The sequence below is a fragment of the Erythranthe guttata genome, chromosome 7, assembly GCF_056151865.1.
Source record: "Erythranthe guttata isolate IM_541 chromosome 7, IM_541, whole genome shotgun sequence".
NCBI classification, from domain to species: domain Eukaryota; kingdom Viridiplantae; phylum Streptophyta; class Magnoliopsida; order Lamiales; family Phrymaceae; genus Erythranthe; species Erythranthe guttata.
The window spans coordinates 12,054,779-12,070,085 of NC_142539.1; the positions used below are offsets into that span (position 1 = coordinate 12,054,779).

The 15,307-nt window shown below is 37.6% G+C and overlaps 1 protein-coding gene across 1 annotated transcript; it reads right to left on the reverse strand.

Annotated features, from left to right (window-relative positions):
* Positions 1 to 8,392: 8,392 nt before the first annotated feature.
* LOC105954036 (Ribosomal protein L13 family protein) lies at positions 8,393 to 10,629 on the reverse strand. The gene is made up of 5 exons (XM_012977705.2): positions 10,468 to 10,629; positions 9,922 to 9,993; positions 9,633 to 9,799; positions 9,358 to 9,469; positions 8,393 to 8,812 (listed from the first exon to the last, which is right to left on the reverse strand). Exons 1-5 carry the CDS (start codon positions 10,621 to 10,623, stop codon positions 8,576 to 8,578), a joined length of 744 nt encoding a protein of 247 aa, XP_012833159.2. The 5' UTR covers positions 10,624 to 10,629; the 3' UTR covers positions 8,393 to 8,575.
* Between the last annotated feature and the right edge of the window lie 4,678 nt (positions 10,630 to 15,307).

Here is a 15,307-nt window from a genome sequence, read left to right on the forward strand (position 1 = left end):
TATAAGAGGAATTATCACATTCGAAAATTTTCATTTTTTTTATCCAAAGTGAAAAATTAATATAATTTCGTTCCAAAAATTGGGGAAAAATATGGAATGAATTTCTTTTATTAAGAATATAAAAAAAATAATCTGAAAATTGTCGAAATATCACTGAAAAATTTGCCAGATAATTCACCAAAAAAATCTACAAATGCCGTCGCTGCTCACCATCCGTCGACGTCGGCATCCGCAAGGGGCTGCCGAATTCTTAAGATCTTCAAAGACAATCTTCAAATATTTGATGGATTTTTTTATAATTAGATTTTAGCTCAAGGAATTTTGATAATTTATTACCCTATTATTTATTGAAAGTGTCCTATATCTTGTTTTTTTTTTTTATCTTGATTGCAGGGTTGAAAGCTAGAGAGATTCTATTCAATCTGAACTGTTGGATTGTTTAAAAAAACTGTATGGTTGGTGGGTATCAGTATAGATTTTTTTTTATGTGTTGTCACATTTGCCCTTTTCAGTTACACTCTACTATCATATTTGATCTTAAATATCTAGTGAACATAAATTATTGGGCAAATAACACTTCCCCCCCAAGAAAAATTAATTTTTAGCACTAAACCCCCTACAAACATAAAAAGGAGAAAGTCCCCCCTTGAAAATATAAAATCCATTGCATTTTGCCCCAATAGTTAATTCGTTGACAAAATGAGATTTTTAAGAAGGGCAAATTTGTCATTTATTAGGAAATTTGAATCCATCGTCACTTTCCTTCTAATGGATTTTTCTCTGCATATTGGCGTACAACCGACGGCGACACTCATAGTTCGCCGGAACGGAAAGTGCATTGTCGCGGACACTGCCTTTTCAGTTTCGTTGCAACGTCGCGGCTGCGTCGCTGCCGGAACGAACACATTTTAATTATATTTTTTTTTAAATACAATATATCTCAAATATGTTTTTAATAACAATATTACAATTCAATAATATGCAAAATATTATTACAATTTCAAAAATAAATATTACAAAGAATATTATGTGATGATGCTAATATGTAGCTCACCTAGGGTGGTGTAGAAAACGGACTGGGAGAGCAAAGCAAATCAGTAGCTTGGCAACTTGATGATCCTGAGGTACCTGCGATCATAGAACACATGAACTAAGCCGGGGGTTGATCCGGCGGAAACCCCTCCGACGCTCAAGTCAGACGTGCTGATCATAGAAATAGTCCAGAGAATACATATTATAGTATTGCTCAGTTAATAGGACGTACCTTAAGGAATGAATTCAAACATTTATTTATAGCTTAGTTGAGATTGTCGGGCCCAAACCTTACTTGAAGGTGATTGGGCCTCGGTGATAGTGGTCTTCGATATTGGGCTCGTGGCCTAGTAGGTAAGTAATTTGTAGGCCCATTGGGTTGGCCCAATTATGCATATCATTAAGCCCCCCACTCTCGATTCGATGTGGGGGCCATGTTGAAATGGGTATCAGATCGTGTCGAGAGTAAAATTTGTAGAAGTCGATCGTTGGCGTATGGCCTAATGGTGTGCGAAAACGCATCGGAGCGTGTGTCGGAGGGGCGTGAAGGCGCGTTGGCGCGTAGCGCAACCAAGTTGTCGCGATGTAAGTTACTTGAGTCGTCAGTGTTGTCCCGCGACGATGTAATAGCTCGGATCAAGTTATCTCCTCGTGGGAGTTGTCTCGTCGCGGGGTAATAGAGTTGATCGAGTTATCTCCTCGTGGGAGTTGTCTCGCGATAATGTAGTAGCACAAAGCGAGTATTCTCCTCGTGGGAGTTGTTATTTATCGACATTGTCAATGTTGTGACGCGTTGCTTGTATGTGTTTACATATAGCCTTGTGCGTGATGTACTTGAGGAGGGGATCAGGCTCTCAAGATTTTTATATGGGGATTGTGCCCTTTGTTAGACCTCGTGGGTCGTAAGTATATTTGGACCGTGGCCACGTTTTAATGAAGGACCCATCGAAAACAAATAGATAAATTTGAGTAATCAAGCTGGCCAGGCTATATAGATTCCCATAATATTTCTAAGTGTTTCTAGGGTTGTAATCGTGCTAACTTGAGCTTGCGATTATATAGTGAATTTCAGGCGAGTTGTCTCCTCATGGGAGTTGTCTCGCAGCGAAGTTGTAGAATCATTGGATGACGCGCGACTGACGAGTGTGCGGATTGATGTCGCTCTGAGCGATTTCTCTCCTCGTGGGAGTTGTCTCGCAGCGAGTCTTATTATCGAGCGAGGTGGCTGCACGTGGGAGTTGCCTTGCAACGGATTTGTAGTGTCGAGCGAGTTGGCTCCTCGTGGGAGTTGCCTTGCAACGGATTTGTAGTGTCGAGCGAGTTGGCTCCTCGTGGGAGTTATCTCGCTGAGGGTTCGTAGTACCGAGCGAGTTGGCACCTCGTGGGAGTTGTCTCGCTGCGGGTTGTAGGACGGAGCGAGTGGTCTCCTCGTGGGATTTTCCTCGCAAGGGGTTGTAGGTCCGAGCGAGTTGTCTCCTCGTGGGAGTTGTCTCACTGCGGGATGTAGGACAGAGCGAGTTTGCTCCTCGTGGGAGTTGTCTCGCTGCTGGTTGTAGTACCGAGCGAGTTGGCTCATCGTGGAAGTTGTCTCGCTACGGGTTGTAGTACCGAGCGAGTTGGCTCCTCGTGGGAGTTATCTCGCTGCGAATTGTGGGACGGAGCGAGTGGTCTCCTCGTGGGAGTTATCTCGCTGTGGTTATGAGACCCGAGGGAGTTGGCTCCTCGTGGGAGTTACCTCGCAACGGGTTATAGGACGGAGCGAGTGGTCTCCTCGTGGGAGTTATCTCGCTATGGTTTCGTAGACCCGAGGGAGTTGGCTCCTCGTGGGAGTTGTCTCGCTGCGGGTTGTAGGACGGAGCGAGTGGTCTCCTAGTGGGAGTTGTCCCGCTGTGGGTATGAGACCCGAGGGAGTTGGCTCCTCGTGGTAGTTGTCTCGCTGCGGGTGGTAGTACTGAGCGAGTTGGCTCCTCGTGGGAGTTGTATCGCAAGCCCCCCACTCTCGAGACGATGTGGGAGCCACGTCGAAAAGGGTACCGGATCGTGTCGAGAGTAGATCGGTGTTGTAGTGTTTCTTTAATCGTTGGCGTGGCGTGGAGACATAATATTTTTTATTTATCCGTTGAGAGTGTGCGTGAATTGGCAAGAAGCGTTGGAGAGCTCGCGCAATTTGGTGAAGCGCGTTGAAATTCTCGTGCGATTTGGTGAAGCGAGTCAAAATCTACGCGCAATTTGGTAAAAAGTAGGCAAAGTTGCACGCGATAGGAGCGCGCGGTCCAAGGGCGCTTGGAAAGCGCGCCCGCGTGCATGTGCGCGCTCTAACATTTTTTTTTTTTTTTTTTTCTGTTTCGCTGACGCGCGCGTGCGGTGCACGCGTGCCTCCTCCTCCCTTTTTTTTTTTTTTTTTCTTTTTTGCTGACGCGCGCGTGCTGTGCACGCGCGCTTCCTCCTGCCTTTTTTTTTTTGTGGAGCCGCGCGCGCGCGACTCGGCTGCATCTCCCTTTTTTTTTTTTTTTTTTTTTTTTTCTTCTTCTTTCTTCTTTCTTCTTTCTTTCTTCTTCTATTTTTTCATCTTCTTTTTTCTTCTTCTTTCTTCTTCTCTTTTTTCATCTTCTTCTTTTTTCATCTTCTTCTTTTTTCTTCTTCTTTCTTCTTCTCTTTTTTCATCTTCTTATTTTTTTCTTTTTCTTTCTTCTTCTCTTCTTTTTTTTTTCTATATTTGGTTGATATTCACCCCTTTGGAGATGTTCTATTTTTTTGAGTAGGGAGATTATCCTCGTTCCTTGAGATGGGATGTGCACCCCCTTGGGGATGTTCTATTTTTTTAGTAGGGAGATTATACTCGTTTCTTGAGATGTGATGTGAACCCACTTAGGGTTGAAAGGTAAGGGTGATGTCCAACCTTAGGATGGGGATAACTGCCCACTGTAGGATGAGACGCTCGAGACCTATGGTCTGAGGTGGATGCGCACGGTTGTGCCATTGGTTCGCGCGTGCGCGTCAGACCCTTTTTTCTGTTTTTGAAGTAGGGACGTGAAGCACTTGATGGGATGTGAAACCCCTTGGGGTTGAAAGGTAAGTGGATGCCCAACTTTAGGATGGGATAGCCCCCCATTTAGGATGAGGCGATCACGAACCACTGGGGTGAGATGCCCAACCTTGGCGATATATGGTGCCACTGATTCAATGGCAGCACGAGTTGAATCTTCCGTGATCATACGCTGAAGGTTTTCTTCGGTTATCTGAATCGTTCGAGAAGTAAGTAGAAATTGATCATGTTGAGGACCCAGTGGGGCCTCACGAGGAGGAGCGTTGGCTCCTGCTATGACGATGTATGGTGCCACTGCTTCAGTGGTAGCACAAATTGAAGCTTCCGCGATTATACGCTGAAGGTCCTTATCGGTTATCTGAACCGTTAGAGGAGCAAGTAGAAGTTGATCTTGTTGAAGGTTCGGCGATCATATGCTGAAGGTCCTCTTCGGTTATCTGAACCGTTCGAGGGGGGCGGAAGTAGACCCCCAGAGAGTCGATGACCCATGGCGAATGAAATGTTTTGGGGGCACTGTGAACCCCCAGGGAGTCGATAACCCTTGGCGAACAAAATATTTTGGGGGCAGATGTAAGCCCCCAGGGAGTCGATAACCCTTGGCGAGCGAAATATTTTGGGGGCAGATGTAAGCCCCCAGGGAGTCGATAACCCTTGGCGAACGAAATATTTTGGGGGCGATGTAAGCCCCCAGGGAGTCGATAACCCTTTGCGAGCGAAATATTTTGGGGGCAGATGTAAGCCCCCAGGGAGTCGATAACCCTTGGCGAGCGAAATATTTTGGGGGCAGATGTAAGCCCCCAGGGAGTCGATGGCGGTGGTGCCATAGGTGGCTCCACATGTGGAGCAGGTGCTGGTATCGCGTTGGGAGCATTTGCTCCCATCGTGGCGATATATTGGGTCACGGCCTCTGTGGCAGCGCGAGTTGAAGCTTCTGCTATCATGCGTTGAAGCGCATCCTCGGTTATTTAAACCATTCGAGGAGCAGGGAGTGGTGGATCGGCGAGTGGTGGGTCCCGAGGGGGGATCACCTAAACCTCGCGAGACGGATCCATGGGACGTGGAGGAGGTGGCAAGCCAGAGCCTCCACGAGGTGGGAGGTCAATAGCTGTGTCATTTTCTCTCCGAGCAGACGCCTCAGGAGGATCTTGTTGGCTACGTGATCTGGTTTGCATCGTTCCCACAGACGGCGCCAAAATGATGATGCTAATATGTAGCTCACCTAGGGTGGTGTAGAAAACGGACTGGGAGAGCAAAGCAAATCAGTAGCTTGACAATTTGATGATCCTGAGGTACCTGCGATCATAGAACACATGAACTAAGCCGGGGGTTGATCCGGCGGAAACCCCTCCGACGCTCAAGTCAGACGTGCTGATCATAGAAATAGTCCAGAGAATACATATTATAGTATTGCTCAGTTAATAGGACGTACCTTAAGGAATGAATTCAAACCTTTATTTATAGCTTAGTTGAGATTGTCGGGCCCAAACCTTACTTGAAGGTGATTGGGCCTCGGTGATAGTGGTCTTCGATATTGGGCTCGTGGCCTAGTAGGTAAGTAATTTGTAGGCCCATTGGGTTGGCCCAATTATGCATATCATTATGAAAATACAAGCAATATTAATACCAAGTAGAATATCGAGTTGGGATTATGTAAGATATAATTGAAGAGTGAGGCCAAAGATCTGTGATTCAAGGAAATGTCCATTTTCTTTCGTGGCCACCATCATCATATTATTTCTTCTTTTTTTTTCTTTTATGTTTTTTTTTCCCTTATTTTTTTTAGTCAAATTTGTTTTTTTTTTAATTCTTTTTTTCCCGTGTGGGGGCTGTTCCGTGGCTCCATCTTGCCCATCCCACCGATTTCTCGGCGTTCCGATGAGTCATGGTGAAAACACCGTTCTGGTTACGGATTCCGGAACGGAGAGCACCGTTCCCGTTCCGATGCCATTCCGGCGAACCATGGCGCCACCATGCCCCCGCGCCAGAAGATTTAGCGACCGCAAATTCGCGGGGAATTTCTGGGGCAATTCATGTGAGATCAAATTTACCGAGTAATCTACACTCCTTTGTATGACTTCTTTCACCCTCGAAAACATGTCTAAATAAAAAAAATCAATTTTGTGTTATTTGCTGGTTACAAGAGAATATGATCTTTCCGAATAATGAAAGAATCACTCCTTCAACAGTTTTAATGCCGAGGGTTAATGGAGACACATTCAAAGAAGAAGATATGATCAGGCATTGTGTTTCTTGAATTACCTTACAAATATTTTTTCATCTTAAATCAACGGCTGAAGAAAAAGGTTACAATACAGTAGTACCTTCGGTTTCATCGTCTCCCTATGGATTCAAATTTCCTAATAAATGACAAATTTGCCCTTCTTAAAAATCTCATTTTGTCAACAAATCTACTGTTGGGGCAAATTGCAATGGATTTTATATTTTCAAGGGGGGACTTTCTCTTTTTTATGTTTGTAGGGGGTTTAGTGCTAAAACTTAATTTTTCGAGGGGTGAAGTGCTATTTTCCCTAAATTATTTGGTCAAAAATATATCTAAGTTAGAAATTCTCGAACCACGAGTATGTTTGCGCCTATTTTCGTAAAATAAAAGATCATCTTTCACAAAATATCTTTTTATACATTTTCCAAAAGCGCATCAGTCTCCATTTCAGAGTTTAACATGTAGATCAGTATGTATTATTTTAGGATTAAATATAAAAACACCCCTATATTATGGATTTTGTATCATATACCCCTTGTACTACACATAAATACAAAAACCTCTTATTGTTATATATTTTCCAAAACCTGATGAAAATACCCCTGCTAAGCCTATAAATATAAAAGTTTGTTTGAGCTATTTTCCACTATATTTTTTAATATTTCGATCAATTTTACTTGGGAAATTTTGATTTTTTATTTTTTTCTCCAACACGTTTAATTACTTAGGGTTTTTTTTTTTCTGAATAAAACATTTTATTTTTGTCATTTGAATTTCTTCATTTTTTTCTTAAATGTCTTCCGGTAGTTCAAATTCTCAATAATCATAGGATTGTAAAGATGTTTGTAATCCTAGGATGTTTGAACTACCGGAAGACATTTAAGAAAAAAAAATGAAGAAGCTCAAAATGACAAAAATAAAAGGTTTTATTCAAAAAATTAAAAAAATCTAAGCAATTACATGTTTTGGAGAAAAAAGATATAAATACCAAAATTTCCCACGTAACATTGACTGAAAATGGTAAAATATATAGTGGAAAATGGCTCAATATATATTGAGTAGGGTCATTTTCGTCATATTTTGGAAAAAATGTAGTGCGAGGGGGGTTTTTATATTTATGTGTAGTACATGGGAGTATATGATACAAAGTTTATAGTACACGGGCGTTTTTGTATTTAACCTTTTATTTTATTTTGATTTTACATACTTTATTCTTCAACTCCCAATGCGTCATTTGGATTACACGTTCTTCCTTGCCAGTGACAAACTTTCAAAAAAAAAAAATTCAAACAACAAATGAGAAGGAAACGAAACGCAAGAAAATAATATCCTTAATAACTACATAACTACTAAAAAAAATACTCCTAAACCAATAAGAACAAAGAAACAATGGCGCAGAAGAAGAATAAAGCAAAATGAAAAAAAAAGAAACAAACTCATTTTCGAAGAATGGGGTAGGGGAAGAAACAACAAGGTTTGATATTTTGTTTTCATCATTTTCGAAAAAATAGACCCATTTGCGTTTTGCTTAAGTTTGCAAAAAAAAAAAAAAGTTTATTTATTATAGAATTGCATAATTTTGAAATCAATTACTAAAAGTCGATAAGAATAAAATCAATAAAGTATCTAAAAAAAAAATCAAATCACACAAGCTCAATTTGTGTTCGGCTCGATTATACTTGTTCAAGCTCAACCCGGAACCAATCGAACCAAACTTAAACATAATTTTTAATATTCGATAAGAATTGAAATAAATTTGTAGAATCACGTGTTTGGATGAACTCGATCTTTTAAACCCCGGGCTATAAGGATGTGGTTTGGAGACTATCAAGATAATTTTGATGTGAAACAATGATCTCTAGAGAGAGAGAGAGAGAGAGCAACGCCATGATATTACGATTTCAGAATCAAAGCTTTGGTACAAGGATTTCGGCATCAATTATAATAAACTGCCGGAAAGATCAGAAACCCAAAAGAGTATCAAAATTTTCGGGGAAACAATTATCGAAAAACACGGTTTCGTTTTCATTTTCATTCAAAGTAGTCCTTTATTAATAATGAAGCCACCACCACGCAAACAGATACAAATGTAGTACCGAAATTTCGAAATAAAAGTCAATTTGTAACACACTCGACAAAATCCAGCAATCAAGTCACTTTCTGAATCCGAAATTATCCAACGTTAAAAACAAGCAAACATCTATTACAGGAAAAATAGCATATCCAGATGGAGACACTGTTCTTAGTAAATAACATGCAAAAAACAAATATAAGTCTTACGCAGCACTAACTTCTTCTTCTTCATCGACCACTTCTCTCTTTTTGCCTTTTTTAATATTTGAATTATTACCGAGTTCTTGTTGTTCGGCTTTCTTTTGAGCACGAATCATAGCTCGTCTTGCACGGGGCCTCATTTCACGCACTTGTCTTTCAGGCATTACATAAGGTTCGACAGGCCTGTCGCCAAAAGGATGCTCTCCCCCAGCAAATATTCTCAGTTTCAGGTCTCTATCCTGAACAAACAACGGCAAGAAGTCCCGATATAAGTCAACCGAAATAGATAACCAAACAATGAAAGTCAACGCTAACTAGGGTGTTTTATCATCCTAGTTAACATAACAGAAACTTCTCTATTCAGAGCCAGAAGTTAGTACTCATACATGCTATTTCAATTTATTGAGATCTGACTCGGGTTTTTGAATTAGTAATGTCTGAATTATAATCACTACCAACAATAATGTATCTCTCAAATTAGACATCTTCTGGCATGTGTGGAATAAATTGCGAAGGAAATATTAATTCCTTTTATGATTAAACTAAGTAACCAACAATTTCAAGGAAATTAGACTACACTGGTACGATTTGCAGCATCATTAAATAGTTCAACGATTCTCCAAGATATCAAATTAATTTTAAAGTAGTCCATACACCTCGGCTCGAAGAGAATAATTGAAACATAATAGCTACACAGAACCGATTAACAAACTGCTACAAAGGAAAGATTTCACGGTCACATTATAATAATAAAAAAAAATGTATCAAACATCATAAAACTCACATCACGTAATTTGTTTCTGGGAAGCATCCTTAGGACAGCTTTGCGAATAACTTCAGTCGGATCTTTAGCCATCTGGTCTTTCAAGCTCCTTTCCTTGAGGTGGCCAATGTACCTATAGGGTCAAAAAAGTCACATAAAACCTTCATTATTGTTTATGTCGAAAAGCACCAAGAACCAGAAAGCAAGACACGATTCAATACCATCACAAATATATCACCATTAAAAGCAAAAAATATATTTAATATATATACATATATTATAAAACTGGGACTTGCCCTGTATGCCAACGGTAAAATTTGTCGGTCATTTTCCTCCCGGTGACACATACGTCTTTTGCATTAATAACAATGCACATATCACCTTCCTCCCAGTGAGGTGTATATGTAGGCTTGTCTTTGCCTTGAACAACAGTTGATATCTGCGATGCTAGCCTCCCTAATACCTACATCGTCGAAAACAAAATTCCATAACGCATACATTCCTCATAACTAAGTGTGTGTGTGTGTGTGTGTGTGTGTGTGTGTGTGTGTGTGTGTGTGTGTGTGTGTGTGTGTGAATCCAAACCTGGCCTTTTGCATCAAAAAGCCTCCATCTTAGACCTTCCAAATCGATACGTCGTATTCCAGCAAGTGCTTTCTGAAAGATTATTGATCGTACACTGGTTAGTAGGAACTATAAATATCTAAATCATATATTCCTTAAAAAAAATTGGCTTCTTTACGAGATGAAAAGAACTAAAAGCAACTACTTCTGCTATTTAAAACAAATTAACAACAATAAAATGTGGATGCTGAATGTCTGATGGAAAAAATCGAAGAGTAATAGAATCGATAAATTAACAGTAACGCTTCAATATCATGCCTTAATAGCTGGGGAAAAAAAAGAAAAAATAAAAATAGTACACATCAAACCCTTGTTCCAGAAATTCAAATGAAAGCATTTCATCGCTTTGAACATGGCAATTTCCGATCAGGGCAAGAAATCACAATCATTTCCATTCGCAACTCGAATTTTTCGTTCAGGCATTTTCACAAACACGTAGTGTGCAATCGATAAGTAAAACACAAAATGGAAGACCCAGATGAAATTAAGGAGAGGAGGAGCACTTGCCTTCAGATTGCCACTGAATGACGGAGCTGCGGCGGACATAGTACCGATCCGGTGAGGTAAATGAAGAAATTGCAGGCAAGAATTTTTTTGGATGTTACAGAATTTGGAAGTTCGGTTGTTAAACCCTGGAGGAAGAACGATTTTGCAATGAGTCATCTGTAGGCATATGATTTATTATAATGGGCTTACAGAGTGTTCTTGGCCCAGCCCAGCCCATTATTTAATTTTTTTTTTTTTTTGTGACCGAGACAATACGATTAAACCTCTGTAAATTAATATCATCGGAACTAATAAAATTCTATTAATTTAGTGAACTAATAAATTATTGAACTTAATTTAGAATATTTTTACCGAATCAAGACCGGAAGAAATTAATATTTAATCGGGGTTATTTATTTATCGAGGTTCTACTGTAGCAAAGTCAAATTAAACAAAAAACAAAAGAAAAAAGAAAAAAAATTAAACAAGTATTTATTTCTCAATTAAAAAAATGATTGTAGTAAAGTAATGACTATCGTGATTCCAAAACCGTAAATTTCGTCGAAAATTATTTTGCTAAATTTAATTATAACGAACGTTAACCATAAGAGTTTTATTTTTTATTCAAAGTTACTAGAACTATAAATGTATATGCACATTTAACGATATAATAAATGACAACCTATGTTGCACGAACACGGATACGCGGACACGGCGATACGCGGATACGAACACGTGGGGATACGCGTAAATATAAAAAGTATATGGGTATATTTATAAATTATAAAAGTATATGGGTACATTTATAAATTGTAAAAATATATTTATAAGTCGCCAAATTGCATAAGAGAACCGCTCGCCCTTGCTGCTCGTGTTCTTGGTCGCCGTTGTGGCTAGAGTTTTGGACTTTTGGGTGGACTTTTAAAGAAGACAGAGGAAATATGTGTTACAGAGAAAAAAAATGCGTATTTTTTTTTATCATGGTTTTCTCTTAAAATACAAGAGTCGTGTCCCAACTTTTTTAAAATTGCGGACACTGCCCGACATGGGTGTCCTAATTTTAGTGAAATTACGACACGATCCGACACGGATGTCCGAGCCATGTCCAGGTGTGTCCGAGTATCTAGGTGTCGTGTCAGATATAGATGCTCTTCACCTTATAGATGTGTCCGTGCAGCATAGATTATAACACTTAAAAGTATTATAAAGGGATAGTTAGAGAAACTTTAATAAAAAATATCAGATGAGCTATCAAATATTTATTTGATATTGATGTAGTGTTTGCAAAATTTTTTAAAAATAGATTATGAGTTTTTTTGCATATAATTTGTTTAAAATATTAAATAAAAAATAAAACATGTGCTATGAAATACAGATGTGCATGGCTACAAAACTCGGATCTATAGGGTAAGAACTCGAGTCTATAGGGTAAGAACCTGAGTCTGTGATTCGAATGTGTTGTTTTTCTAGTGCGTAACTTAAATTACGTAAGTTTACATATGAATCAATATCCTAATTGGGCCAATCAAATTAGCTTACTATTTCTCTATGTATTGTGCCACGAGCCTGATTTAGAAAAATACTATTACGAAAGCCCAATCACCTTCAAATAAGGTTTGAGCTCAACAAATTAACATCGACCCAATCGGCAAGGTATATAGATAACGATTTAATTCATTTATTAAAGGTACGCCCTATTATCTAGACAATTCGACAATTCGTATCCTCTCAACTATTTCTACTATTCGCACGTCTGACTTGAGCGTCAGAGGGGTTTCCGCCGGATCAACCCCGGCCTAGTTTCTCGTATTCTCTGTTCGTAGGTATCTCATGACTATCTAGCACGTGAGCAGTGATCCACTTTGCTCTCCCAGCTCCTTTTACATCAACTACTTAAGGTGATCTATTTATAGCATCATCAAATATGATCATCGTCCATGGAGATTTCAGTAACTTCACTTATGATTTTATCGAAGAAAAATGTTGTCGGAAGGAAAAAAAAAAAGACAATTTAAATTTACTTACTTATGTTAGGAAAATGATTGTGACAGTAATTTTTGCTTGCAATTATAACCCTCGATAATGAGATAGCGATCTCCTTAGTCTATTTGACAACTTTTTGGCTTGATTATTGGCTTCACTTCTAAATCGTTTTAAATCGGTAAAAATAGTTTATCTTTATCTAAAAATGAAAGAAAACAACCATAATATATGCAAATGAAGCCGAAACTCGGACGAATAAAAACCCAAACTTGAGGATTAGATACACAATAAATGTGCAAAACAAACCCTTAATACCATGTTGTCATGAGCCTATTTACCATACATGAATGAAATTAACACATCACAAAATTCTTCTTATAAAAAAAAGGGGCTATTTGACAAACACCCCTCATTCAATTTTGACTTCTTGATAAATCCATTTTTTTTTAATTGATATTTGATATAAATCCAATTGCTTGGAATTATCCAAAATACCCCTATTTAATATTACTAAAAATTACCATATTATATTATATTAAAAAATTCATTATTTTGGTAGATATGCACATCCCCAATTTTCTCCCCACACAATCCCCCAATTATCTCCCCTACGCCATTTCTGTTGAAGTTTTTTTTTTTAATTTTTTAAATAGTTTTTTTATATCAATTTAAAAAAAAAAATTCGTTTTTTTTATTTCACTTTTTTAAATGGTTTATATTTAAAAAAAAAAATTGAAATTCACTACATACATATCGAAAACCACTAATTTTTTCGTAAACCACTATGAAATTAAAGTAAAAATTACTAATCCACATTAATATTAACCTAATCCACTCTATAATTAATGAAAACCACTATGTAATTAACGAAAATTATTATGTAATTAACAAATTCCATTACAAAAATTCACTAAAAACTTATCAATTAACAAAAATCACTTAATAATTAATGAAAACCACTCTGTAATTAACGAAAACCACTGTATAATTAACGAATTCCATTACAAAAATCCACCATGTAATTAATGAAAACCACTTTGTAATTACAATTTTGACTTCTTGATAAATGGGGACTCGTCATCAATAGCTTTTCAGGGGTTGCACAAAAACACGAGTTTGTTTGGCTTATCGATACATGTCGAATTCCATTCGTTTGTGAGAAGATCGGATTATGTACCAATTGCGTTTCCTGAATATTCCTGCATGCTCCTGTCCAGTGGCGAGGCCAGAAATTATCGTGAGGGGGGGCTTAAACACATCGGGGGTTCGGGGGCAGAGCCCCCGAAATTTTTTTTGCTATCAAAGAAATTTAACATGAAAATTTGATATGAATTTTTTTTTTTCCTGCATTTTCAGAAGATAATACCAAAACAAATCGCGAAAGCTAAATTGCTATAAAAATCTAACAAACATGAATATCAAGTCGATTATAAAAAAATTACACAATGGACTTCGAATTAATATTCATTATGAAAAGTAAGATAAAAGAGAAGACGTCAAACGTTAATTGATCGCCGGTGGGTAGCAATTTAACCGCCATAAGTGCGACTATGCGATAGAACAAAGTTTTTTTTTTTTTTTTTTTCAAAGAACGAGAATTTAGTTGGGAAATAGAAGACGAGGACAAGTCAGACGTGAAAGGGGGCTTTGAGAAGTGAGGCGACTTTGAATAAATGGGCTTAAGTGAAGTAAAAATAAGTGAAAAAATAATATAATTTGGTAGGTTAAAAAATAAAATAAAAAGTATTTTATATATATATATATATATATATATATATATATATATATATATATATATATATATATATATATATATATATATAGTAGAGAAAGTTTTGGAAGTGAGGGGGGGCTTGAGTCCACCCTAGCCCTTGGGTGGACTCGCCCCTGCTCCTGTCCCTCGGGTTTTAGTCTCTGTTATTACGCCACAACAATGGAAAAACTTGTGCATTTGAAAATCTCTCAATTTAATTAATTTTGTATTTGAATCTCTATTCTTTTCGACCCCAACAATGGAGAAACTTGGGATATATGTGAATATAATAATGGGAGTTGTGTGTGTGCGCGCGTGTGTTGTGTGTGTTTTCAAGAGAGAGAGACTTTGTGTACGTGTGGTGTGTGTGCAAGAGAGAGACTGTGTGTGCGTGTGTTGTGTGTTGTGTGTGTGTGTGTGTGCAAGAGAGATATATATTTTTTAATTATAAATTAAATATAATTTTTTTCTTAATTAAGGGTACAATGGTAATAATTAAGTGTAATTAATTAATAAAAATTGTCTTGGATTTATCTTAAAAATGTAAAATAAAATTGGGCTCATTGTAATGAGACTTGTGTAACTGGGGAGTTTTGTCAAATTATCCCTAAAAAAAATGAATATTACAAAAATTGAAACTGCCTCAATTGATAAAGTACTAAATTGAGATGTTTACACAATTACACTAGTGCTATAATTTAATTCAATAATTTTTGTGTAAAATAACACAACACAATTTCTATAGATTTTAAATTTAAAATTGGAATTTTTTTTTCTTTGAAAAAAGTTGGTCATATAACGATATCACAAAATGCGCACCTAAAAGAATTCAAACCTCCAATCTCCAGCCTCTCGTCAAATCTATCGGAGAACTCCGATATCGAAAAGCTAAAACTTAGTTAGTGATGAAAATCGGATCATGATTTACGATATAATGGTAATACTCATGAGTGACATACCAAAAATAGGAAATTCAAAATTAAAAATTCAATAATTAGTGTAAAAAAACACTTTTGCATTAACAAATATTCCCCTTTTGCTTTATTTATCCAAGTAAGTAAATTAATTTTTTTTCCTTATGTCCCTATTGAATATTCAAAGTTGCAAAAAAATAAAATAAAAGAA